The sequence below is a fragment of the Verticillium dahliae genome, genomic scaffold (assembly GCF_000150675.1).
Source record: "Verticillium dahliae VdLs.17 supercont1.8 genomic scaffold, whole genome shotgun sequence".
Taxonomy (NCBI): domain Eukaryota; kingdom Fungi; phylum Ascomycota; class Sordariomycetes; order Glomerellales; family Plectosphaerellaceae; genus Verticillium; species Verticillium dahliae.
This window is the reverse complement of record NW_009276927.1, coordinates 79,943-103,575: the sequence shown is the minus strand read 5'-3', so window position 1 is coordinate 103,575 and position 23,633 is coordinate 79,943. Positions and strand designations below refer to the sequence as shown.

The 23,633-nt window shown below is 53.3% G+C and overlaps 12 protein-coding genes across 12 annotated transcripts; 7 read left to right on the top strand and 5 right to left on the bottom strand.

The window, feature by feature from the left end:
* Positions 1 to 391: 391 nt before the first annotated feature.
* Positions 392 to 3,412, bottom strand: VDAG_04597 (uncharacterized protein; the record flags this gene model as incomplete). The annotated part of the gene is made up of 3 exons (XM_009654201.1): positions 1,764 to 3,412; positions 1,557 to 1,710; positions 392 to 1,505 (listed from the first exon to the last, which is right to left on the bottom strand). The coding sequence occupies exons 1-3, from the start codon at positions 3,268 to 3,270 to the stop codon at positions 392 to 394; spliced, it is 2,775 nt and encodes a 924-aa protein (XP_009652496.1). The 5' UTR covers positions 3,271 to 3,412.
* Positions 3,413 to 3,619: 207 nt separating this feature from the next.
* On the top strand, positions 3,620 to 4,262 carry VDAG_04596 (40S ribosomal protein S28). Its single transcript, XM_009654200.1, has 3 exons — positions 3,620 to 3,794; positions 3,858 to 3,941; positions 4,008 to 4,262. Exons 1-3 carry the CDS (start codon positions 3,734 to 3,736, stop codon positions 4,067 to 4,069), a joined length of 207 nt encoding a protein of 68 aa, XP_009652495.1. The 5' UTR covers positions 3,620 to 3,733; the 3' UTR covers positions 4,070 to 4,262.
* Positions 4,263 to 4,862: 600 nt separating this feature from the next.
* VDAG_04595 (NADH:ubiquinone oxidoreductase 11.5kD subunit) lies at positions 4,863 to 5,314 on the top strand (the record flags this gene model as incomplete). The annotated part of the gene is made up of 3 exons (XM_009654199.1): positions 4,863 to 4,890; positions 4,957 to 5,096; positions 5,168 to 5,314. The coding sequence occupies 3 exons, from the start codon at positions 4,863 to 4,865 to the stop codon at positions 5,312 to 5,314; spliced, it is 315 nt and encodes a 104-aa protein (XP_009652494.1).
* A 744-nt stretch (positions 5,315 to 6,058) lies between these two features.
* VDAG_04594 (uncharacterized protein) lies at positions 6,059 to 6,884 on the top strand (the record flags this gene model as incomplete). The annotated part of the gene is made up of 2 exons (XM_009654198.1): positions 6,059 to 6,702; positions 6,770 to 6,884. The coding sequence occupies 2 exons, from the start codon at positions 6,059 to 6,061 to the stop codon at positions 6,882 to 6,884; spliced, it is 759 nt and encodes a 252-aa protein (XP_009652493.1).
* A 1,446-nt stretch (positions 6,885 to 8,330) lies between these two features.
* VDAG_04593 (uncharacterized protein) lies at positions 8,331 to 8,919 on the top strand (the record flags this gene model as incomplete). Its single annotated transcript, XM_009654197.1, has 2 exons — positions 8,331 to 8,619; positions 8,861 to 8,919. The coding sequence occupies 2 exons, from the start codon at positions 8,331 to 8,333 to the stop codon at positions 8,917 to 8,919; spliced, it is 348 nt and encodes a 115-aa protein (XP_009652492.1).
* A 366-nt stretch (positions 8,920 to 9,285) lies between these two features.
* VDAG_04592 (AP-1 complex subunit gamma-1) lies at positions 9,286 to 12,302 on the bottom strand (the record flags this gene model as incomplete). Its single annotated transcript, XM_009654196.1, has 5 exons — positions 9,286 to 9,636; positions 9,691 to 11,794; positions 11,847 to 12,035; positions 12,108 to 12,231; positions 12,293 to 12,302. 5 exons carry the CDS (start codon positions 12,300 to 12,302, stop codon positions 9,550 to 9,552), a joined length of 2,514 nt encoding a protein of 837 aa, XP_009652491.1. The 3' UTR covers positions 9,286 to 9,549.
* Positions 12,303 to 13,046: 744 nt separating this feature from the next.
* VDAG_04591 (calmodulin) lies at positions 13,047 to 14,825 on the bottom strand. The gene is made up of 7 exons (XM_009654195.1): positions 14,707 to 14,825; positions 14,495 to 14,551; positions 14,360 to 14,375; positions 14,086 to 14,211; positions 13,957 to 14,027; positions 13,757 to 13,898; positions 13,047 to 13,692 (listed from the first exon to the last, which is right to left on the bottom strand). Exons 1-7 carry the CDS (start codon positions 14,707 to 14,709, stop codon positions 13,658 to 13,660), a joined length of 450 nt encoding a protein of 149 aa, XP_009652490.1. The 5' UTR covers positions 14,710 to 14,825; the 3' UTR covers positions 13,047 to 13,657.
* Positions 14,826 to 15,644: 819 nt separating this feature from the next.
* VDAG_04590 (SNARE domain-containing protein) lies at positions 15,645 to 16,783 on the top strand (the record flags this gene model as incomplete). The annotated part of the gene is made up of 2 exons (XM_009654194.1): positions 15,645 to 16,218; positions 16,275 to 16,783. 2 exons carry the CDS (start codon positions 15,645 to 15,647, stop codon positions 16,781 to 16,783), a joined length of 1,083 nt encoding a protein of 360 aa, XP_009652489.1.
* A 102-nt stretch (positions 16,784 to 16,885) lies between these two features.
* On the bottom strand, positions 16,886 to 18,502 carry VDAG_04589 (uncharacterized protein; the record flags this gene model as incomplete). Its single annotated transcript, XM_009654193.1, has 1 exon — positions 16,886 to 18,502. The coding sequence occupies one exon, from the start codon at positions 18,500 to 18,502 to the stop codon at positions 16,886 to 16,888; it is 1,617 nt and encodes a 538-aa protein (XP_009652488.1).
* Positions 18,503 to 19,625: 1,123 nt separating this feature from the next.
* Positions 19,626 to 20,267, top strand: VDAG_04588 (uncharacterized protein). Its single transcript, XM_009654192.1, has 4 exons — positions 19,626 to 19,698; positions 19,811 to 19,895; positions 19,973 to 20,033; positions 20,090 to 20,267. Exons 1-4 carry the CDS (start codon positions 19,694 to 19,696, stop codon positions 20,149 to 20,151), a joined length of 213 nt encoding a protein of 70 aa, XP_009652487.1. The 5' UTR covers positions 19,626 to 19,693; the 3' UTR covers positions 20,152 to 20,267.
* A 79-nt stretch (positions 20,268 to 20,346) lies between these two features.
* On the bottom strand, positions 20,347 to 21,537 carry VDAG_04587 (clathrin light chain). The gene is made up of 3 exons (XM_009654191.1): positions 21,280 to 21,537; positions 21,004 to 21,227; positions 20,347 to 20,942 (listed from the first exon to the last, which is right to left on the bottom strand). The coding sequence occupies exons 1-3, from the start codon at positions 21,320 to 21,322 to the stop codon at positions 20,487 to 20,489; spliced, it is 723 nt and encodes a 240-aa protein (XP_009652486.1). The 5' UTR covers positions 21,323 to 21,537; the 3' UTR covers positions 20,347 to 20,486.
* Positions 21,538 to 22,120: 583 nt separating this feature from the next.
* On the top strand, positions 22,121 to 23,530 carry VDAG_04586 (DUF618 domain-containing protein; the record flags this gene model as incomplete). The annotated part of the gene is made up of 4 exons (XM_009654190.1): positions 22,121 to 22,218; positions 22,268 to 22,359; positions 22,435 to 22,635; positions 22,692 to 23,530. The coding sequence occupies 4 exons, from the start codon at positions 22,121 to 22,123 to the stop codon at positions 23,528 to 23,530; spliced, it is 1,230 nt and encodes a 409-aa protein (XP_009652485.1).
* Positions 23,531 to 23,633: the final 103 nt, after the last annotated feature.

The window sequence follows — 23,633 nt, the reverse complement described above, 5'->3', positions numbered from 1 at the left end:
TGTGCCCTGATAATGTCACGAGGAACCCCACTCTCACGTCTGCTGTTCGCTACACTTTCATCTCGCGTCATGTTGCTCTGCTCCATTCGGAGCTTGTCTGGTCTGCGGCCTGCCTCGGTCTGCTCTTCCGTTGTGGATCATCTGGGGGAAATCTGCAGCACAATGACGTCCTACCAATCCGCGGATCAGTTACACCAGTCGTGTGCTCTGTGGGGCGTTCGTCCACATCAATTGGGCTTCATTGTACAGCGGGATGACCCCCAGTATGAGTTGATCTTCGCAGCACAGGCTGGGCAGTTTGATAATCTTCGTTATGTATGTCGCGGGGCTCGTTGCTATTATATGCTTTCATATCTCCCCAGATGCCTGCCTAGGGGGGCGCATTTGCTACCTAGTCATCTCGATCTCTCTGTTCACCTCCCCCGGACGCTGGCGCTCCGATCAACCAGCCTACGCCCGACGTCAGAGTGCCCATCGCCGCTTCGCGCAGCTGATCCCTCTTGCGTAACCTGTGGTGATCGTCCTCGTGACCTTCCGTCCCGTGACCGTTCCCAGGACCCTCGCTCTGATGCGTCTTGCCCCCACCAGAGGACTGCTGCAGACTTGACAGCGCCGCAAAATTTCTGGAGGCAGCTCGCGCGGTTGCGCGCGACAAGTCAAACAGAGACATGGGCGCCTCGTCCGCACCGCTCGCCTTGCTCGGCGGCGCGGTGGAGCCACGACCACCTGGCACGGCGAGGACCCTGCGCGCCGGTGCCGGTGCACCGAACCCGCCAGGCATGCCGCGCAGATCATCCTCGTCCGCCTCAAGTGCTGCCTCCGCCTTGACAGCCGAGTCAAGCTGCTCCTCGCAGCGCCTGAACGTCTTGAGAATCTCCTGCAGCTGTGCCGCTGGCGCGATACGAAGCGCCGTGGACAAGCAGTCGATACGCTGCTCGAGGTGCCTGATCTCGGGGTTGCCGCTCGCCGTGCCTAAATGTGTCGGTTGGATTGTCTGGGCAGTGCGAACGTATTGGCCTGCCAAGAGCGCCGACCGCCACGGCCATTCTTCGTCTGGATCACTAGTGATGCGGGCAGGTGTTCCACCGCGCTCCGATATTCTGCTAACAACGTATGAATAGGCAGTCTCGAAGTCGTCCTCTCGGAGCGCTGCTTCAATGCACATAGCGACAATGCGCTCCTCAGCGCGCAGAACGTGAGCGTCAATGACTTCGCTTGATACAGCTGTACCGTGGCTGCTCTTCGTCGTAAGGCCAGCCTTGACCATGTTGTATCCCACTTCCAGGAGATCTTGCATCTGGGTGTAGCTCTTTTTGTTTTGCTCAAGGACCTTGCTAATGATCGATAACGGGTCCGCGTGAACGCGAAGAACGACAGGGCTGAAAGGCTCGCCTTGCTTCAGCACTAGTCTGTAATCACTCAGAGCATGGGTTGCCTTCAGCAAAGCGTCGATGCGTTGCCTCGCGGGCAATGACTTGCCAATCGTCTGGGGAAAGGCGTTGATGCTGAGGGATAATCAGAGGTGTTTGTCTCGAGGGTACCAGGTCTAGTCTTACATCTCGTCACATTTCTTGAGGCCGCCCCGAGTGCGATTGGGATTTGTGGCGTTGTCATATGCGTTGAGGGCTGCGCCGAGAATGGTGTCTTGCAAAGTTTGTTGTGACAGCGATTGCTCGGCGCCTTCGTATAACGAGGCAGCAAGGGAATACTCTAGAGCATTATTAGCAAACAACTCCAAGATAGAATAATCGGGCACTTCTTACGATTATTCGCAAGAAGGCCTTTCAAAATCTCGGCCTCAAGAAAGCTTGATGTTACTCGACCGAGAACTCCAGAGCCTGAGCCTTCTGAACTAGACTTCGCGCCCCAGTCACGGAGCCACAAGATTTGCCTCCGTGATCTCGTCCAATAGCTCTCATCATTCCGTGGAGCTCGATTTACTATCGTATGGACGAGCTTTGTTGCCTCCATCTTTTGCTCACGCTCGTCCTGAATGAATGCGAGGTCTCCCGCGCGTTTGATTGAGCACGGATACCCAGCCTGGGTGAAGAGGAATGCGCTCAATATCAGCGCCTGAAGGAGTCGTGCCGCCTTCAGAGAGGGAGAAGTGAGTGGATTGCTCTCGTGGAGGAGGTCGTCGCGCATGTAAGCCGTGTTTTTCGGTGATGAGAAGAGCTCGCTGTCAATATCGGTGACAGTCTGCAGGTTATCCACATCCTGCTCAAGCGAGGTTGAGCTATCGTTGCCGAGAAGTTCCATAACCTTGGATACCATTTGATAAGCGCCGTGGAGAGCTTCCGAGTTTGCCTCTGGCATGATGTAAGCGCAGGCAAGGATAGCTCGTGCATATCGTCGGTCGAGGTACTGTTGCTGTTCTTCTCGCAACCAGATGCCATCGTATTCACCCAGATCCACGTCTTCCGGGCCATTATACTGCTCGACAGCAGCAAGGGCAACTCTCCAGGACCGCGCTGCATGGGCAGTCAGCCATCCTAAGACCTGCTCCCAGCCAGGACACAATAGGCCCTCCGTATTCGTTCCTGCACTGATGGCAAGCTGCAATGATGAGTCTGCACTCATTGCAGATGTCCAGCGTGTATTGTCGTGGAGCCATGGTCCAACCAAGCCACGTAGGTCCCGCCCAACAGTGCTGAGATCGCCATTTGCTCCAGTGTTCGACAGCAAGACACCGATGGCGATGTTGTCTGGCAGCTTCTGGAACTCTAGGAGAGTGTTTGCGACAGGATCCTGTGGATAATATTCGTGATTCCTCCTCAAGAGCGGCAAAAGCGTTGAAATCGCCCAAGTGCGCAGGTCGTGGCTGTGGTGAAGGAAAGGCGCAAGAAGAACCGGCAGTTGCGCGAGCAATCCAGCTTCCTCATCCACCCGGTAAGCTCTCCGATAGAGAAATGACGTTATGTGGTCTTCATCGGCGTCTGTAGAGCCTTTTCCATCGGACAAGGGAAGTAGTCGTAGTTTGCGGACTTTCTTGGCGGCTTCCTCGTCGTTCAAGTCGTGGACAGTCGCATAATTCAAATCGTTGGCCTCGTGTTCGTCAAAGTCGCCCGATTCCAGCTCCTTAAGGAAGTTGACATATTCTGCAGACGGTACCGTTTCCGGAAGGTATGTCAGAAGGATGCGCAGGATGATGTACTTTCGCAGGACGGCTGGATATCGCGACGTCAGGTAGGCCAAGCTGTTCACGTCGGCGGTGGTCGCCAAATGAACAGCCAGGAGTACGAGTTTCGGTGGAGACAGGATGAGGCTCATTATGCGCAAAAAAGTCACATATTCGGAAGCGGTGACGAGTTTAGTGGTCGAAGGTCAACCTTGTACAGGTTTCAACGTATCGAGTCGATGTTGTACGGGGAGCCGCATCCAATAAGCCACATCGGCTTGATTGAAGATCCCCAAAGCTCCTTCCTGTCTGCAAGTGGAGCGAAGCACAGCGTCATCCTTGACCTTTGATGGGGCTCCCTCAGCCTGGCTGGGGTGGCTGACAGCTGGTATGCACTGTGCACACAACCTTGCACTCCAAGGCACCCAGGCACGTGACTGGCAGCGCAAAGTGCCTGCCCTACTCCGAAAACCCTGCCGAATCACAGAAAACATCCACTTTGACCACCAAAACGGCCTCACGACAAATCGCCCTTCGCCCAACGCTCCGACACACCCTCTCGTCCACTTACCCGATCGATCGCAACCCGCTTCCGAAAACCTCACATTTGCGACGATGGATTCCTCTAAGACTCCCGTTAAGCTGGTCAAGGTGACCCGTGTCCTTGGCCGCACTGGTACGAATGCACTCGACGAAAGCACACTTTTGGCGGCGGCTGGATGCTGATTGATTGGAATAGGCTCGCGCGGTGGTGTCACCCAGGTTCGCGTCGAGTTCATGGACGACCAGACCCGTTCCATCATCCGTAACGTCAAGGGCCCTGGTACGTCGGCATTCTATCGCAAACAGAGCTTGAAGGGTCGTTGAGCTAACCAGTGTGATCTCTCAGTCCGTGAGGATGACATTCTTTGCCTCCTCGAGTCCGAGCGTGAGGCCAGGCGTCTTCGGTAAATTGTTGGCGGCGCTGGGGAAGAGTGGACAAGACTTGGGCTTTGGTTTTTACGGGTAGAACATTGGGCAATTGCCCCGGGGCGGCACGGTGTCAGGGAGCACATATGCCAGGCTGTCTAGGTAGCCAGCCGTCGGCTCATCCTCGACGCACGAGTCACCAAACGAATCATACCATTCTCGACCACACCACTTCAAACGCACACTGTCCAGGCGCGAACCCAACATCCTATGCGAAATTCCATACCACCATCATGAATGTCGACCACCAGCGGATTTCCAGCCGCAGTTGCTCATGGACCAGACATTGGCCAACCCGCAGAACCGCTGCCTCGAATGTTCTTGTTGGTGCCATGGGCACCAGCCCAACCCGGATCGCGGTCTTAGATTAAAGCCCAGGCCACGCCTGTGACTGTGTTGTTGATGACAATGGAAATAGTAATCCACAAGATGACTCTAAATGCTGGTTCTGTGATCGTTGCCTACGGTCGCCTTGGAAGCATATGCTGTATCTCGAACATCATAAAACTTTCAGAAACTGAACGGCAGAATGAAAGGAAAGAGGGGCACATAGGCTTGGGTAGCGCCAGAAGCGGCAGGCGGTCTGTAGGGTGTCAACTGTTCGTGCTCTTCAAGACATGTCAGCCAATCATGATGAAGCAGTTTTGATTGGGTCATCTCTGCTTATGTAACACAGTTTACGTCCATCTCCAACTTCGACGTTCAGTGCGCATCGACTGCAAGGACATCGACCAGATTCACGAGCACCCCAACGTTGAAGCTAACAACCAATACAATGGCTTCCGGATTCGGCGCACATGGCGGTACGACCACGATATGTCCCAATTGATAGGTATTGATCGCTGACGGGTGGGAATTCCGCCGTGTAGGACCCTCGAGGTGCTTCCCCTTCTGGCAAGAGCTGCTTGGCTGCTACGTTGTCAACACGACTGAGGAAGATGGCAAGGGCAAGGCCAAGTGTGGTGCCGCTCTAGAGGACTACTACGAGTGCCTGCACCACAAGAAAGAGGTCAGTCAGCTTTCCTGGGGAGAACTCCGAAGACGCGCCAAGCTCCGACTCACATTCGTCCAAACAAACAGGCCGCGAGGACGAGAGCGCTACAAGCTGCGTACAGAAAGGCGGCGACTGCTAGCGAGCGAGACAGCGCTCCGAGCGCCGGTCACATCCGAAGCCTGGGCACCCTGGGTGGTGAAGAGTCAACGAAGAGCTTGACCGAGAGTTCATGAGCTCCAAGGATGATAACGGAGAGCGGGGAAGCAACCAATTGTACAAGAGCACCGGGAGAGCAGCTTTCATTCGAAAGGAATCTTACCAAATAAGAAACACGACCTTGGCCTGCCTACATCTGTGCACGTGATATTACCGGCGTTAACCAGAATCGTGTGTCTCGACGCTTTGCCAGGCCTGGTTGGCGACGGCGAGATGAAAAAGATGCACATGCGTGCCTGAATTGATCGAGGGCCTTGATCTCGGTTTGGTAAGCTTCAGGTAGCGACATGTACCCAGCGCTCCGGTCATGAACCAGCCATATGTCCCTAACCTAACGAGAGTCCTTGAGCTGTCTTGGTGACAGACAATATCGACATGAGACGAGGGCTGCGCAGGTCTAAGCCAAACAACCTTTCTTAGTTTGTTTTGGTCGCCACATCATTCTTATAGGTGCAGCAAAAGTTCATTAGAAGTTTATATTCAACACGGAAGGCTAGGTCTTGTCGCAATCTGGGTGGCGCCTTCCTCTCTGGGCCGGGCTGAAACAGCCAAAGAGTGCACAACAACACAACAGGCAGTACTACATTCACTGTGTTTCCCTCGTATTCTTGACGTGAAAACGCAGGAGCCTGGTTTCAACTCCTTTTCTGGTTTTCCTGCCGCCTGAGTGTTCTTTCTTCAACACATTGATTCATTTCGCACGGCTAGCGAACTCGACACGTTCTCGACCACGCTGCAGGATCTGTTCAATCTGGTCAGACATGGCATGGCTTCGAGGCATACGTGTCTCGATTGTTCCTATCAGAAGACATCCCGACGGCACGAGAGCAGCACACGAGCTGAATACGCAAGAAAGAAGTCTCCCTGAATTTCCCCATCCCGACTCCTGTTCAGTACGCCTTGTGGGCACGGACACAACAGAGCCATCTCTCAACCATCCTCCATCTGCCACACAGCTCAGCTCAGACAACAACTACTGTATTCAACATAAGGTACATCCTAGGATTTCGGTCTACGTCCCTTCAGAATCAGGAACACAGTTTGCTGTTGACTGGGTCGTCGACCGTGTCCCAGCATCCTCAAGCCACGTTTACTTTGTGCTCCTTCTCAACGGCCGCCGAATGGTCTCTTGGGGCACCGATGGCTCCAAGCTGAACGCCAACACAGGCACCGTTGAGTATGGCTTATTCGAGCCGAGCAGCAGGTGGCGTTCCTTAGAACAGGGTGTCAACCTCAGGCCCGATGGCGTTGAGAAAAGATACTTCTTTTTTTCGGCCAACACAGTTGGCACGTCTGTTGCTACGAACGGAGGGCTACTGGAGGTACAAGCTTTCAGATCTATGGGAAGACAAAGACAGGCTCCTCGCCCTGGCGAATATCGTGACCAAGTTGACTATGGCATCACGTAAGATATTGCTTTCCTGTCTGGGTCTGCATCCGTTCTGGCGACCAGCACGCTAACGCGGTAAAAGATGCCCTTCCGGTGGCTTGGTGGAAAATCCGCAAGATCTCGCATATTACAATTGGGTGCTGATTGACCCAAAGGACTCTCCCTTTGCTGCATTCCGGTTCTATTACAGGTCATAGGATAGCCTGAAGGAGCTGAACCTTATTCCTTGGTCTGAACGTCACGCAAGCACCGATCTTCTCTTCTACGGTGGCGAGACCGACGCATCAGCCGAGCTTGACTCAACGACCAGCGACAAGAATGGGTTTGATTTCAGCCTGTCGCCTACTCAGAAGGCTGTGTGTTTTGATGATGGTAACGCGCTGAGAGACATGACCATTTGGCCAAAGAAATTTCTTGATGGTGCCTCTCATCAAGAAGCCAGAGCATCACGTACGCTTGACATCTGCGAGGAGATCCTGCCGGTGGTCGCACACCAACACTCTGCCGCCTCACAAGACATCTCAAGGCCGGTCGATCATTACTTGCAGCGGCCGCTGCCGATTCTGCCACCGGCAGAGAGCCATTCAAGGAAGTCATCGGGGGCGTCCAGAGCATTGTCGATCGCCTCATCACTATTACCTTACATTGATGACTATAATAAGGTTGAAAACGCTGAAATTCAAGTTGCAACACGAGTGGTACTGGGCTCACTGAGGACAAACGCGGAGAGGAACACGGACCCTGGAGGTCGCCCACTGCGTCAACCGCTCAGTACGGAGTCTCTATCTAACTATAGCGTATCACCGGCTGTTTCCGAATGTTCCCAAATTTCGTCACGTGCTTATGTACCGAACGAACAGCAAATTATTAGCCACGCGGCTACTGATTGTCGGCTTTCTGACATATCGTCACCAGCCGGGCACGGTTTCCGCAACCAAGCACTCCCTTTGGCGAATAGTGGTGTGCCAATACCGGAGGGGGCTTGGTTGAAGCGAAGTCCATCCCCTCTTCGTAGGCGCAAGGGAAAGGAACGTTTGAGCATGGATCTGGCGAATACAACTGATGGATGACGAACTACGAAGGTGGCACTCACCAGGATGATCATCCAAAGTTTTGTAGCTCGGGATGCACAACTTGTTAGATTGAAGCAACGTCAAAACGATAAAAAGATGCAGCGCTCGCTCTTCCTACCTAACCCGTATGTGTTGTTACCACCATTTTTCAAATAAAACTTGGTCCTTTTCCATTGACAGGCCACCAGGACCGGCAAGATGCTGTGCGAACATATCCGTCATGGCTGGCACTCCGCAGATATAGGCGACACTGGCCTGATGCCGATCCTTTGGCCCCAACGCTGTTTCTAGATCTTCGACTGCCATTCTCCTGCAATATGACACGCAGGGTTTTGGATTTGATAGCTCTGCTCTCTGGAGGTCGATAACAGCCTTTTCTCCTCGAGTATCGCCAGTGAGGAAAAGGCTCAACCGACCAGTAATAGAACCTTCCGAAAATAGCTTTAATAGTCTCGTCATGAACAGGATATTGTCCAGTCGCAGATTGCCGTTGTCCCATGCCTCGGACGGAATCTTGGTGGCATACATGAACTCTACAGTAAACGGCGGAGGGTTTGGGCCGCTCGTAAGATGGCTCACGATGCTCATCAATGGGTTGATCCCCACACCACCAGCCACGAACAGGATGTTCTGCACGCTGGCATGCTCCATGCGAGGCGGTGGCCAGACGAAGGCCCCTCCGACACGGACTTGGAGTGTCCTTCCGAGTACCTGCGCGGTAGGCTGGAAGAGCCAGGCCGCCGGTGGGTTTGTCGGGGATCGTTGGATGGCGAGCTCAACGTAGGGTACTGGCGAGTAGGCAAGGTGCGGGGGAGATGTGATGGTGAAGCCGCCTGCTTTAGGTATGCCTGGGACGAAGGTATCAAGCCACTGGCCTGGGAGAAACTGCAATTACGAGTCAACTTCACACGAAAACGGGCTAATCTCGCACGGTGCTGCACATAGCAGGTGTCGGGCAAGGTCGACGAACTGTCAAGGGTAGCCCGTTTACTGTCTTAAGCCTGAAGAGGCGAACGGACAAGTTGATCTCGGTGATATCGTCGACGATGACTGAGTGTATCTCCTGTCCATTTGTCAACGAATGAAATGCTGCTTCACAGCGTTGACAGGTCGATCATACAGCATCACGCGGTTCCTCAGCAGTGCGCTCCTCATGTGAAGTTGTTGGATGAGTTGGAGTGGCCATTGTAGGTATGTATGGAGAGAAAAGGTGGAACGAAGATACATGCACGAAACCGGATTATCGGTGATATTTCGAAGACTGTGTTGGTTGCCGCCATATGACGAGCGACAGAGGTTCAATTGAAGCTTTCAGCCGAGTGACCCCGAGGTGGAGCAGACTTCTTAAAAAGACGTTAGGGATCGAAGCACTCCCCACCCGCCACGGCGTGATAGATACAAGGGTGGAAAAAACAAATGATGACATCAGGATAAAGAGCCTGCATGTTGTGAGCGCCTCAGTTGAATGAGTTTCCTCTTCCTGAAACCGCGAAGAGAGTGTCTCCACTCAGGCACCCATCATCAGGCTTGTAATCGTCTGCTCAATTCATGTCTATTGAAGTAGATAGACGAGGTTGATCGAATGTCTTGGCTATTTACTCTTTTCGCGTTCATCCACCGAGCGTCGCTCCGTTGTAACGCGATATCGCGACAACAAAGTTCGCTCGAAGTAACAGAGCGACTTGCACTTTGTATTTTCGTATTTCTGTGCCCCTGTTGCTCGATCTGCTGCAGACCGGGCAAGGCACACTCGCTGCTCGCCTGATGCCTTGAATATGCAACAAAGAACTTACTGCGCTTCTGTCCAATTCACTTGCTCTGTCAACTGTCCCGCAGAGGGATGAACGAACTGAATCCTTAAACGCAACCTCAGTGGCTAAAACATGGTAAGCATTTTCGTCGATAAAATAGTGGCATGGGAAAAGCATACCCCCTTAACGCCAGATACCCTCATTACCTGGCTCGCATCAGCTCCCGGGCTGAGATCCGTGCTAGAAATGGCCATGAGCTGTAGCTTCTGCGATTTCGGCACAGCCGCTTGCAGACCGACGTTCGAGAGGGTAACAGAATGCGAAGTGTTCCGGAACCGCGCCGTAGCTTGCACTAGCCCCTCGGCGTTGCGCTGCACTTGGAATGTAACATTGAGATCGTTGCCGTCGTAGCAAGGAATGCCCGCAGAGGCCTGCGGCACTGCCTGCGCAGGCGGTGGTGTGCCAGACATGGATGACATGATGTCCAAGCTAGAGCCACCAGGCGCAGGTGATGGTGCAGACTGGCCTGGGCTGGGGCCAAACATGTCCATGATGCTTGCAACGTTCGACTGCTGAGGTGGGGGTGATGCAGCGTTTGGTGCAGGTGACGATGTACCACTGCCACCGAGAATGTCAGCAAGCAGATCGGCGTTATTCTGGCCGCCAATAGGCGCTGGAACGCTAGCCGGTGCGTCGCTGTTGATGTCGAAGAGAAGGTCTTCTTCGGTTGGCTTGATGATCTTGGACTTTCTGTTGGCTGCCTTGTTGGACTTCTTCTTTGTTGTAGCAGGTCCCAAAACCCTCGATTCTTCCTTGATCTGCGGAGGGGGCATCTTCTCGAGTACACCCCGACGGATTTGATCGTGCGAGAAAAGGTTGCCATATTCGACGGCTCGCTGCTGCACCTCGACATCAAGGCTGGTCTGGTTTGCCTGCAGCAAACGTCTCACACGTTCAATCTGCGCAGGATCGGACAGCCTTGTTGTCAGCTTCATGAGCGCAGTTACGATATACTCTGTCGCCACTTGTGTGGCGTAGCTGCTGTTGAGAATCGACGCGAAGAGGTCAATGATCTCATGTTCCTTGACTTCCTGCACCAGTTCTTCCTCCTCGTACTGTCCACCTCGAAGAAGCGCGTCGCCGTATTCTCCGATACACCAAGAGCCAGCTTGCGTTAAGCTTTCCTGTGTGATGTCCTTCTTGAGGCTGGTGTAGAGCTTCTGGACGGCATATGTCTGTAGCTCTGTAGTGGTCGCCACAAGACGGATGAACGAGGCCATAATAGGCTCCTTGACATAGTTGCCGGCCAAGGTCAACACGCGCAGCATCGTGTCCACGTGCCATCGTTTGTTGGGAGCATATTTGTCTGCGGCCATGCCAATCTGGCTTGTCATGGTGGGCTTGAACTCGCTATCGGCCACCTCAAGGAAGGCGAGGAGCTCCCGGATCAGAACACGAACGTTGCTTTCGTTAATGAGAGTGAAGCTGAGATCCAGAGCTCGCCGCCTGATACTGATATCCGGGTCCCTCAGACACTCAAGGATTGTGTTACGGTGCCTCTGAACGGCATTCGGCTCGATAGCCACCACTCGGATGAGAGTGTTCAGAGCAACGTAACGGATATTGTTGTCCCTGTTGGAAAGGAACTTTCCCAGAATGTTGACACCGAGAACACGAAGTCCGGAGTCGGCTTCGATGTCCAGAATTGTCCGAACAGCCTCGTACAAAATCGAGTTGCCCACGTTCTTGGAGGAATCGGTGTTCGTTGCTACCTGGGCCAGGATATCGTTGATTTGTTCGCTGACCTGCGCATCGCCAACTGCAAGTACTCGCAGCAAGCGTAGAATCTTGACCTGGACAAATGGATCCGTGATGCCAGTAACGTCGTGCTCCGGAGCATAGCCTGACGTGGCGAGCCCTTTGAGTGTTCGGATAAGCTGAGGGACGAACTGCTTGAACTTATCCACGATGCCTTCCTCGCCCCCTTCTTCCTCCTCAGCTTCGCATAAGCTTGTGACAAGGGTCAAGCCTGAGAGCAGAACACCATGGTTTCGATCCGAGAGAAGATGAGCTGCCTTCTCGACGAAGTGTTCCTGGAGGTCGGGCACCTTTCGACAAATGCGCATGGCACAAAGGGCTGCTTTCCTGCGGATATAAGGATTCGAGGTGGCGATGCATTGTTCGACTTCAGCGAAAAGATCCCTAGACATCTCGACAGATGCGATATTGCCCAGGGTGCAGAGGGCGAGGCCGACGATATATTGGTTGGAATGACCAAGGTCACTAGCATCATGTTAGCATTTTCTAAGCTGCTATATTTTAAGCAAAATCGTACTTTTTCAACGAGTTGGTGACGAGTGTCAAGACCTCTTGGTTTTCGTCGAGGAGCAAACTTGTGGCTAAATGGCCGAGCCTTTTGTCGGCAAAACGTGGTGATGCTAGGAGCTTCAGGCATTCGATCTGGCCGAAATGTGTTCTCTCTCCAAGTGTGAAGAGATATAGGAGCTTCGCGACATTGTTGCGCCTAGTCACCAAAACGTTAGCTCTAGAAATGTAGAAAGTAATAGCAGCTGTTGCAGCTTAAGGTCATTCACACCGAACACCAGGATCGTGGCTCTCTTCTCGGAAACTTGCTCGAATCGAAGCGCTTTCTTTTTGGATGACCGCTCGTTCGTCTGCGATTGTCTTGGCGGCGCGAACGTTGCGAATGAATTGTTTGACTGCAAGGTATGGTGTGAGTGAATTGTTTGAGGCCATTGTCAGAGAAGGGAACGCTCGTACGCGAGGCCATGATGGCTACTTGGCGGTGGCCCTTAGAAGGGGCTTCTGCGTGGTGTCAAGGCCGACAGACGGTGTGAGGTAACGTTTATTGGTGCGGGATAATCGTCGACGTGGAGCGATGCCGTAAAGCATGGGAGAGTAAGGCTTTCGGATCGCAAGCGGGACAAGATGGTGCCCCAAAGGTAAGGTGGGTTGAAGGTATCGCCAACCGTAAGGCGCCTGTGTGTCCGTCGTTGACAGGCACCAGTAGTAACTACCTACCTAGGTACTAGAGAGCCACCCTGGTCCCGCCAGCTACCTGGTGGGGTACCCCTTTACAGAGGCACGAATCCACATACCGCACACTGTCCTCATGCCTGGGAAATCAGGTTGGTGCGACGTACCTCCCTACCATGGCATCTGTGCTCAAACAGCTTCAAACCACCGTTGACCTCAGCGGCGGCGAGTCTAATTGAAGTGGACTAATAAATACTTAATTCCCTTCCTATGACATCGGACCTGAGTAGTGATTGATTGATTCTATAAGCTTTTCTCTTCCAAGTCACACCCGTACTTCTGTCCGGCTATACATCAAGTTTGATAGTGCATTCCGCTGTGTGACAACTATTTGCGACCTTATCCACGTACAAATGAGTGACCCTTCATTTTGTGGCCATACATATTGTTCAGATAGATTGATCCCTACCCACTGAAGTTTAAACGCGTAAATTCATGCCCGGAATGACGGAACGTCGTGACCACGAGATCATGCATTGAGGCAGTGCCTGCAACCCCACTGATGACCTGCCCCGATCCCACCACATAGTCAATGGCCTTTCCACCAGGCGTTAGGCGTTGGTCAGTACCGCGCAAATCCCGGGCTGGATACCGAAGACGAACGAGAAAAAAACGGCCTGTAAGACCCTACATTGCCGCACCTGCATCGATTTGTAGGGCTGTAGGGCTGAAGCAGCGATGTCATCTTCCGACGTCTTACGCCTTGTCTTGAAGAGGTCTACCGCTCGCTAAAACTAAAAATCAGACTGATTTAAACATGATGATAGAAGATCCAAGGCTGGTTGGAAGAGTGTCATTCGTTAAATAGTCATCATGCGCAAGTGAGGATGGTCAGAGACGAAAACGCTGGCACATCAATGGGAAGCCAAGCATCTAGCTCGTCCCTCAACTCATGTCCTGTCATGTCCTGTCCATACTATCACACTTTCGCCGAACCTTGCATAAAAACAACTCCGACATTCAAAGGAAGTAATAGCAGACTATCCGCTGGCCAGATCCTCCGACGAGTACCGCTATATCCCGCCCGAGGACAAGGAGCTCTCGCATGCGGGGAGGCCGGATCTCGTTTTACCTGTGCAGGGCAGCCTTTTACTTTTGCATCATCAGCTGAACGAACTCGTTGTCTGAGAGAAAGCATGTTAGTAAGACTCATGAGTTCACACCACATCTGGCGAATGCCTTTCTTACAGTCAATGCGGCCGTCACCGTCCTGGTCCGCTTCGCGGATCATCTCGTCAACTTCGTCGTCGGTCAGCTTCTCGCCGATGGAGGTCATAACGTGGCGCAGCTCAGCAGCCGAGATGAAACCGTTGTTGTCACGGTCGAAGACCTGCAAGGGTAGAGACCAGTCAGTGGGGATCTGGAAAACGGTTGTAGACAATGCAAACCTTGAAAGCCTCACGGATCTCTTCCTCGGAGTCAGTGTCCTTCATCTTGCGGGCCATCATGGTCAAGAACTCTGTTTCTCCGTATTAGCCATGCGAAATCCAGTCTCATCGCCTGATTTTCTTGCATACCGGGGAAGTCAATAGTGCCGTTGTTGTCGGCATCAACCTCGTTGATCATATCTTGAAGCTCCGACTCAGAGGGGTTCTGGCCGAGGGAACGCATGACAGTTCCTAGCTCCTTCGTGGTGATCTGGCCTGCGTTGTCGTTCAGCCTGACGTCATCTGAAGACTTGCGTAACTGCTATAGCGGCCGCGTTGCCACAAGGCGAGCATAGTAGACTCGTGTTGTTGGGGTGGGTGATGCGGGAGGTCGTGCATGGTAGGTTGGGAATGGATTACTGACCATCGCCGTCCTTGTCCTGTACGGGGGGTCAGCCTCGGGGTTTCCAAATAAGGAGACGCATGTGAGTTGTGGCAATGTCACAAGGAGGGGGAGGGGGAGGGGGAAGGGCAGCCGGAAGAGGCGAGTAAAACATACAAACAGGGAGAACGCCTCCTTGAACTCGGAGACTTGCTCTTCGGTGAGGGAGTCAGCCTACAAACGGGCAGGTTAGCTTAATCAATCCAAGCGACATTGTGCTGGCATGGCGGCGGCCGGCCATAGCTAATGCGCAGGGTCATTGTTGACATCGGTGAGACGTGGTCCAGCGCAGATTGAGGGCTGTAATGTGTAGTCGCAGGGAGACTGACCATGTTGGGCAGATAGCGGGGAGCTGTGTTGGTGCGGAACGAGGGTGAAATGTGGCGGGTGATTTGGATGCGATTCAAGTCGGATCCGGGAAAGGCAGTTGTCGTAGATGTCGCGGGATGGTTCGTGGGTCTTGGCCAGATGCCGGTCGTGGTATCGAGCTTTTCTTTAGTGTGCGGCCTTGGAGGGGGAGAGGGAGACAGCCGGGCAAGGCAGCTCATTACACCCGTTCCTCGCAAGAAAGGAGTGAGGGGCAGGGGGTCTAGGCCACGCCTGGTCTGTGCTGTACCACCCGACATCCTGCTTATGGGGTACGTACCTAACAGGGTACGGCAACTGGAAGAGTGCGCGTCCAGGCCGGTCGTCGCAGCTCTTCCAGCTGTGATGAGCTGGTGCCACATAAGGTGCCTTACGTACGTACGTTCCCTGTCCAGGGAGGTTCCTCACTAATCAGGTGCCCAGGTTCACTACTACCTGAACCCCAGTAGGTGCCTACCTAGGTAGCCCACCACCCATCTCATTCCGTGCCTGCCTGTTTACCAGCTGTGACAGCTGCCAGCAAACGAACCTGACGCAATCCCCAGATGCAGCTCTAGTAGAGACTTGTCCCGTTCTCGACCTTCAGATCACCAAGCATCTCTGGATTGAAGCACGACTCTTGACGGACATTGCCTGATGTGACATCGGCGCCAACGACTATACCAACCATCACGACACACTGAAACTTTTTCTCAATCATGCGACCATAGAATCCCCTAGATCTTTGCCATTATCGACGTTCCTCGCAACTGGCAACTTTGACTTCGGCACGCCAATCTCTAGACCACGAATCTTGACACGATCCAGGCCCAGCACGACATCACCCCTCTCTCTGCAGCGCAAGATACAACGATAGTGCTCATACATAGAGACTCGCTGTTTCCTTGTTCTCGTGTCCGCCATGTGGCGGGACCGCACGAATCTATACATCTCCTATCGGCAGTCCTATGCGCATCACCCAACAAAACGAACAAAGTACACCAGTAGCGGGCCTGGCGGAGGCAATGCCTTCGGCGACAACTATGCCACCGCCTCGGGCTCTGAGGATACTCGTGGCCTGCTCTCCGCAGGTGCCTTCGAGGACGATGGCGACGCCGTGATTGAGATGGATCTTCTGCCCCCGCGCTGGGCCGACATCTCCGACGAAATTACAGACTTGCTGGCAGATATTGCGCGAAGGAGCCAGACACTCGAGCGCCTGCATCAGAAGCATGTGCTCCCAGGATTCGACGATGAGGATGCGAAAAAGGCTGAGGAGCGCGAGATTGAGCATCTCACGCAAAAGATCACTAGAGGGTTCCATGACTGCCACGGCTGTATCCAGCGCATTGAACGCATGGTCAAGGAGGCAAAACATGCTGGAACCATCAGTCAAGGAGAAGAAACCATGGCGAAGAACATTCAGATCTCTTTAGCGTCAAGAGTGCAAGACGCTAGCGCCTTGTTCAGGAAGAAGCAAAGCGCATATCTCAAGAGTGAGCCTCAGCAAAACCTTCAGATACTTTGCTTCAACGTGCTAACATTTCTCCAGAATTACGCGGTATGAGTAGTTTGGGAGGCTTCACCCCGGTGGGTGAAAGGTCGTCCACACCCCAACCAGGGTCGAGTTCCTACGCAGACCCCGACATTACCGAGTCCGATGCAGATAGGTCATTCTCACAGTCGACATTGCAAGTGACACAGCAGAGACTGCTGCAGAATAATGATGCTGCCATCACTCAGCGCGAACGCGAAATTGAAGACATTGCACAAGGCATCATCGAGCTGGCGGATATTTTCCGCGACCTACAGAATATGGTCATTGACCAGGGCACCATGTTGGATCGCATCGACTATAATGTCGAGAATATGGCGACAGATGTCAAAGCGGCCGATAAGGAGCTTGTTGTCGCGGCTGGGTATCAGAAGAAGACGACCAAGAGAAAGATTATACTGCTCTTGTTGCTCATCGTCGTGGGCATGTTCATCTTATTGTTGATCAAGCCGAAGAGGGGAAACGACAGGGGTGGTGAGGGAGACCACAGAGATGAACAGGTATGACAGGAGCGACCTGCTGACGCAAGGTATCAGATGATAAACCTTGATGTATGATCTTGATTATAATACTTAGCAAGCCCGTAAGGCTCTGCTTCAACTCTAATGTTACATTATAAAGGGTTTGGCCCGTCTCTTCCTGTCCCAGCCGGGTATCGATTTGAAGGTTTTGGTGTTGTCGGGTAGTTGTCGTTCGGCTTGGTTCACCAAATCCCGTAACTCCAAAGGTTCGGGCAGCAGCGGCCCACCATAGGCTTGATTGAAAAGCTTTCGAATTGTGGCCAAATCTGTTTCCTCTGCACCATCAGTCCCAGCATCGTTGTGGCTGCGGATGCAATAACGAGCAATGCAATGAAGGACCTCCGCTCGAACCAAGGCGGCCTCGATAGGGATACCTTGATCTCGCAGGACCCTGAGCAGCCGGACACCTCGAGCAATCCAGAATTTGGAAACAGTGACTTCAGTGTTATGTGATTGAAGAGAACCTTGTGGTTTGTTCAGTCCGTTTCGAAAGCCCCACCGGATGATAGCTGCTTGAAGCACACGGTTGACGAATATCCTCCGAATCGGATGCCAGTCATGCGCGAGCGGCAAGTCTGCCGGAATATCAAGGGAAGCATCATCGGGTGCGGTCATCGGGGAATCTGATCTGTGGATAGAGATCAAGCCTTTCGTGTCTGAGGCATGAAGCTGATAATGCCTCACAATACCGGACGCCAAGCGCTCCAAATCGTCTAGACGGCCAGTCTCACCAAGTCGGAAAAGAGCCTTCTCCCAAAATGCTGATGACAAGAATTTTCGACGCGTTGCTAGTCTTGTGGCAATGGCGAGGATCTCGGATATCTGACGGCCAGATCCAGGTAACGAGCTGCGGTGCCTTGGTAGCCCGCGCACAAGATGTTCGTGAACTACCTGCATAGTAGCATGAGTGACACTGACATCCATTGCGCGCATATCGTCGAGCAAGGCAATGGCACGCTGATTGTGCTGTTGTTTGAGATGCTCTTGCAAAAGATGGTTAGATGTTGTCTCAATGGAGTCCCGGGCGACAGCAGGTTGGATAGCAAGTAAGAGATTGTATGTTTGCCAGTCACCATCGTTTCTGGCCGCACAACGTATCCTCTGCTGAGTTTCCAGGTCGTCGAAAACTTCTGGGTGAATGTCGCTTTCCAGCAACATGGACAGCATATCGTCGTCTCCCCTCTCCGCAAAACTCCGAACTGCTAGAGCGTAGGTTGAGTGCCCGATACTGAGGTTGAGATTTTGGAGCTGTCTAAGTCGCGAAAGAATCGAGGCGGCGGTTTTCTCGCGGAGAGCAATTGACTGCAGTGACATTGGACCCAGAACACGGACACCTAGCCCGTGAACTGCGTGCACAGCGAAATCAAGAGGTACCCATGAGCTAGCGAACCATCGAGCGCCGATGGCATCGTTGAAGCGCAGGCCTTTTCCACCCTTTCCTTGCTCATGGTCGGCGGAGAGAGCCTCCCATAATGATGATTCATGCTTGGATTGGTGAGAAACCGATGGCACTAGGCCAACAACAACTTGTTCCTCCAGACATAGCGCCTTATTTGGGTAATAGTTCATGAAGAAGCGAAGGAAAGGCTGCGACGCTGTTATCGGCCTCGGCACATCTCGGTGGCGCAAGAGGGTTTCCCGCCATTGGCTGCATAATGTGGAAAGGCCGAGTTCGTAGAGATGAGGCATAATCAGGTCGTACATGTTGCGGTGCGGGCCTGTTATATATATCGAATGCAGGGTGCTCTGGACAGCTGGACTGGGATCCCCAATCTGTGATCGTATGAGCTTTGAGAAGCTGTCATGATCAGGGCCAAAGACGGCTGCCAGTCGCATATGCCACAGAAATGCTCTTCGGTATTGTCGGTGTTGCAAGCAGTAAAGTACAACACGTTCATAAAGGTGCGGCCAGTGAGCAGCATGCGTCTCAACCATCCATTGTGCATACTTGTTGACACGCTCCAGGTGCCTGTCGCTTGGGAGCGAAGCCTCCAGTATCGTTGTCCATATCCACTCCGCCTCGGGCCCTCTCACTTTGGACAAAGATTTCGATTGCGCCATGGCTGACCAGACGCGAAGAATTCCATCTTTTCCTTGTGATCGTTGCGCATTGGAAAAATGCAGTGCCCATGTCGAGAGGTCGTCCGATTCTATCTTCGGCAGCGCTCGGCCGGAGTCTACCTCTCTGTCGAATACGGCGAGATGTGGCAAGAGGTCAAGATCCTCGTCGGTAGTATTTGAAGACTGAGAGCCACGAACATTTCGGTTACGGGGATACTCGGTCAAGTAGCGGGCGGTAGCTGATGAATCGGAACGATGGCCTCGAGCACAGGTCGACAGGTGAGACGACTCAAGAGCAAAGCGCTTTGCTTCCCCAGCAGCTTCGGGTCTTCGCGTCTGTGCGAAAGCAAGGAGACACCGTCGCGAAGGGTTAATGACCTGGTGATCCAGTTGCTTTCGAAAGAGGCTTGCTCTATTCAAGTATCCCAGGGATTGTGAGGCCAATGGCATGGCCTCGCAAAGGCAATAAACGATGTAGGATCAGATCAGAATCGAACAGCATTGCATATTCCAAGTCGCTATCGGGACGCTGGACAAGATCGTAAGAGCATTGTTGAGGAAAAAAGACAGTCTGAGATGGACACGAAAAATCCTAGTTGCGGCAACGGATCGCGTTGACCAAGCCGTCAGAGCTCCTTTCGGGCATCTGGGTGCCTTAGGGGTGGGGTGGGTGAAGTAAGGTAGTGTTAGTCATCCAACATTGGGCCGAGCCACCAATCCGACATCACCTCTTTCCAACTTCAATCCGCGAGCAATCTTCGACCTCAGTCAACCAATCCTACGAATCGCCCACCGATACCCAACAGTCGAACTCCACGATATCTCTTCGATAAGATGGCGTATGTTCTTTCATCGATCAATTGACATTCGCGCAGGCGGCATTCCCCATTGAACGCAACCGCCCGAGGCTGCCAGTGGGATCGTACGACAACATTTGCTAACAAGGCTCAGTCTCGTCAACGCCAGGAACAAGGTGCCCGAGCACCAGGTCTTCTACCAGAACGCCTACAAGAACCACCAGCGCCTCTGGAAGATCGTACGTCAACCTCTTGCTCAGATGCGCCCGCCGGCTACTGCCTCAACCTATGCACTCTGCTAACACAATTGTCGCAGAACCCTCGCTCCAAGTTCCTCATGGTCCCCTACCTTGCCCTTCTTTGGGGTGGCTTTGCCGGTATGCAGCTTGTTAATGAAGGATTTCTGCGACGTAGTCGGCTAACTATGGTACAGGTTCCGTCTACATGGGCGTCCGCAAGGTTGCCGGTCACAACACCTGGCTCGGCGAGAACTAGGGTCTGGTACAGCATTATATCGTGCCCCTACGGTTTGTCAGGGCTGTTTGTATAATGGATAGACCGAGCTGTGCAATCAATTAAGACTAGAAGTCTCAATCCAGACTTTTTCGTTCACATCGTGACTATTATGGTCTTTTGCGGCGGCATAAAGCGATCAATTATCGACTGGATGTGACCGCCGACTCCATCCCACGAAGTTAAGACATGTGCGCAATGTTCAAATGACTTGCTATCGTACAGAAATGGCGTCCAACAGATCGGCTACTCCACTACGGAAGCCAAACACTGCTATATGGAGCGTGTGCCATGAGCCTTCATGGGTCCGTCTGCCTTCAGTAGCCCACGGCTCCTGGAGCCTTCTCGTCCTTCTTCAAGCTGGTCAGTAGCTCTCGGAAGCGTTCCTTGCCCGAACCAGCGGCACCGCCCTTAACACCCTTGCCGCTGACGTCAACCAGCTTCGCAATCCTTTCCCAGCTGGTGCCGCCAGATACGGTATCCTCGCGATTGGCGAGGAACTGCTCGGCATCCTTGCGTGTCTGAGCGATCGATTTTTCCTTCTTCGAGTTGTAGTTCTCGTAAAAATCGTCAATGTTCTGGCGGGCCTCTTTCACAGTTTCCTCGCGTTGAGCGGCAAATTGTTCGGCGCGCTTCTGGATTTGAGCATCTCGGCCTTCCCTCCACTCCTTGATCACTTGAGGCTCTTCCTCATCCTCAACAGTTGTGCGAAAGCCGGAGCTGTAGTTGACGGATGGACCACTGCCGGTGATTGTGCCCGCAGGACCAACATCCTAAGAGAAGCATTGTCAGTTAAAGTCGATTGGGAAAATCGTAGCAGGCGATGGCGCATACCTCATTTTGCTGCGCCAGGTCGGGGAACTGGGACTCGAAGGTAGACTGCTGCTGGTTGGCTCCAGCGCTGTCCCCACCCCCAAGCAGGTCATCATCTTGTTCGAAGGCAGCGGAATCGTTGTTGGTAGCAAACTGGTCGGCGTCGTCGCCTAGGAGAGCCTTCTCACGGGCGAGGAAGTCATCGGTCGAGGGTCCGGCGCCGGGAGACTTAACATCGGTTTGGGCTGTACAACATCTTAGCTTCATATTCCAGACCTAAAACATTAATCCACCCACCACCCGAATCGAAGTCCTCCAGCGAAGGGAACCTGTCCGCCATTGTGTCGCGAGTCTGCGTGATGAGGACACGGGTGTATCCGGTCGGGGAAGCAGTCGCAGACAGTAGAACTGCAGATGATAGGAGTTTTGATGGATCGCAAGGGTAGATGGTTGGTTGTGGAAGCTTGGGTCGTAGGGGACCAGATGGCGATGATGTTCAGTGGTTGTCAGATTGAATATGACGGAAGGGGCGATAGAGGCATAAGGTAGGTATCCATCAAGGCAACGACGGCTACAGCACACTGGGTAGGATCCAGCTGGCCTGTTCGTGGAGCTATCGCTTACGTGCATGGCGTATGGCCTTGAATGACACATTGCAGCCCCGATGTAACGACAACCCCGATAGATGCACCCATTTTCCTTCGAGCAACGACCTTCGACCTAGTTCACTTGAACCTCAGTCGCATCAACAATCAAGCGCCCTGTTATACTTGCAGTTTCATTTGGCCCTCCTATTGAACTCAATCATCACGCAAACACGAACTTGCTTCCAATTGAGACATACAGGGTCCTATTGCAGCATTTTTCGGGCCGGGCGATAAAGCGACGCGTCGTTGCTCTGGTAGCATCTAGCATCGCCGCTATCAATAAAGATCACGACTCATCCGACCAGGCCAACAGCAACACGCAACACCACCTGCCAGGGCAGTTGACAGACGTTCGCTACCGCTTTCATCGGCTTTTTTGGAGAGAGCGCTCTCAATCTTGCGACTACGAGGGTGAAGTTCATTTTCTCCGCGACTCCGCCGCACAGTTCCTGGCTAGTGAAGCTCCGAGCGCCAGCTTTACAGCCTCAAGGATGGCATTCAGTGATGATGCTGTATTGGCGAGGCTGTCATCGCTCAATGAGAGCCACGACAGCATAGCTACGGCGTCCCAGTGGATCATGTTTCATAGGTACATCACCCGTCGGGGAATACTCAGTTGACCTAGCTAATGGTAATAGGCGCCATGCGGAGCGCACAGCCCAGATCTGGCTCCAGAGACTCAAAGATTCCACCAGTACCAAGAGGCTGAGCCTCGTTTATCTCGCGAACGGTATGAGCAAGACCCCTCGTCTCATGGAGACCGTACTCCGTTTCTATAAGGCCATGTAGCTGAATTCGGGAACAGAGGTAACCCAGCAGTCAAAGGCCCGACATAGGCCAGATTTTGTATTGGCTTTTGCACCCATCATAGCCGAAGCTCTGGCGGTGGCCTACAAGGGAGCGCCGGCTGAGATTCAAGGCAAATTAAGGAGGGTCGTCGAAGTTTGGGCAGACAGGGCTATTTTCGAGCCCGGGATTCAGGCGGCGATCGAAGCGCGCATGCAAGGTCAGTGTCTATTTTCTTCAGGAAGCTGAACGCATTGAAAGACTAACACAATGCAGACGCGGAGCGATCTAAATCGGCTCCTAAGAGCAATTTCGGATCTCACGCCTCGAGCGTACCAGCGGACCTTGCAGGGCTTGTGGTGCACTCACAAAACCTGGAGAAAACCAGCCTGCCAACGAAGACGAGTCTTGGCACCGCAGATCAAGACTGGGACAAGCTTCATGATCCGTCGGCAGCAACACCCTCAGCCCCGGTCTATGCTGCGCGCCTGAACGGATTGCTTCGAAGCCTAGCGAGTGCAGAGGGCGCAGTAGCCGACTCGGTCAAGGCCCGCAGAGCGCTGATCAGCGAGCTCGAGAAGTTGCTCAGCACCAATCGCACGGTCTTAGCTCAGGAGGAGCAGCAGCTGACGACCCTCACGAGCAGGAAGACAGAGACAGAGGAGAAGAGACGCGAGGTCGAAAATGCCATCATGCGCACGTTGCCAAGCCAGGAAAGCTCGGGGGTTTTACGTGACGGCCCGACGCAAAGCCCTGGCCCCGAGCCGGAACGGCCGGAGGTAGAGGAGCTTACGCCGCCACCGCCGGATCGTCATGAGGCTGGCTTGGGCATCACTGACGGTCAGAGCATTGGAACGTCGGACATATCCCTTCGCCAGGCCACTACTACAGAATCACCAAGACCTAGTCTGAGTGGTCCCTATGCGGGGCCTCCCGCGTCCGGCATGGAGATGCTGTCGAATCTGGCCAGCCAGTATCAGTCTCTGCCGGTTTCGACGAATGGCTCCAATAAGAGGAGGCGGGTGGAAAGTGATGAGTTTCCAGACCTTGGGGCAGATGACGGAATTGATGCGGACGTGGCAGAGATGCTCCGCAAAGATAGTAATGGGGCTTGAGAGCAGCCAGGATCACCAAGCAGGCAGAGCTTGGTGGTCACTTGGTGAGTTGCTTGTACTATATGCAAGGTTCATTTTCCTATGATTTTGCTCTGCCGGAAGA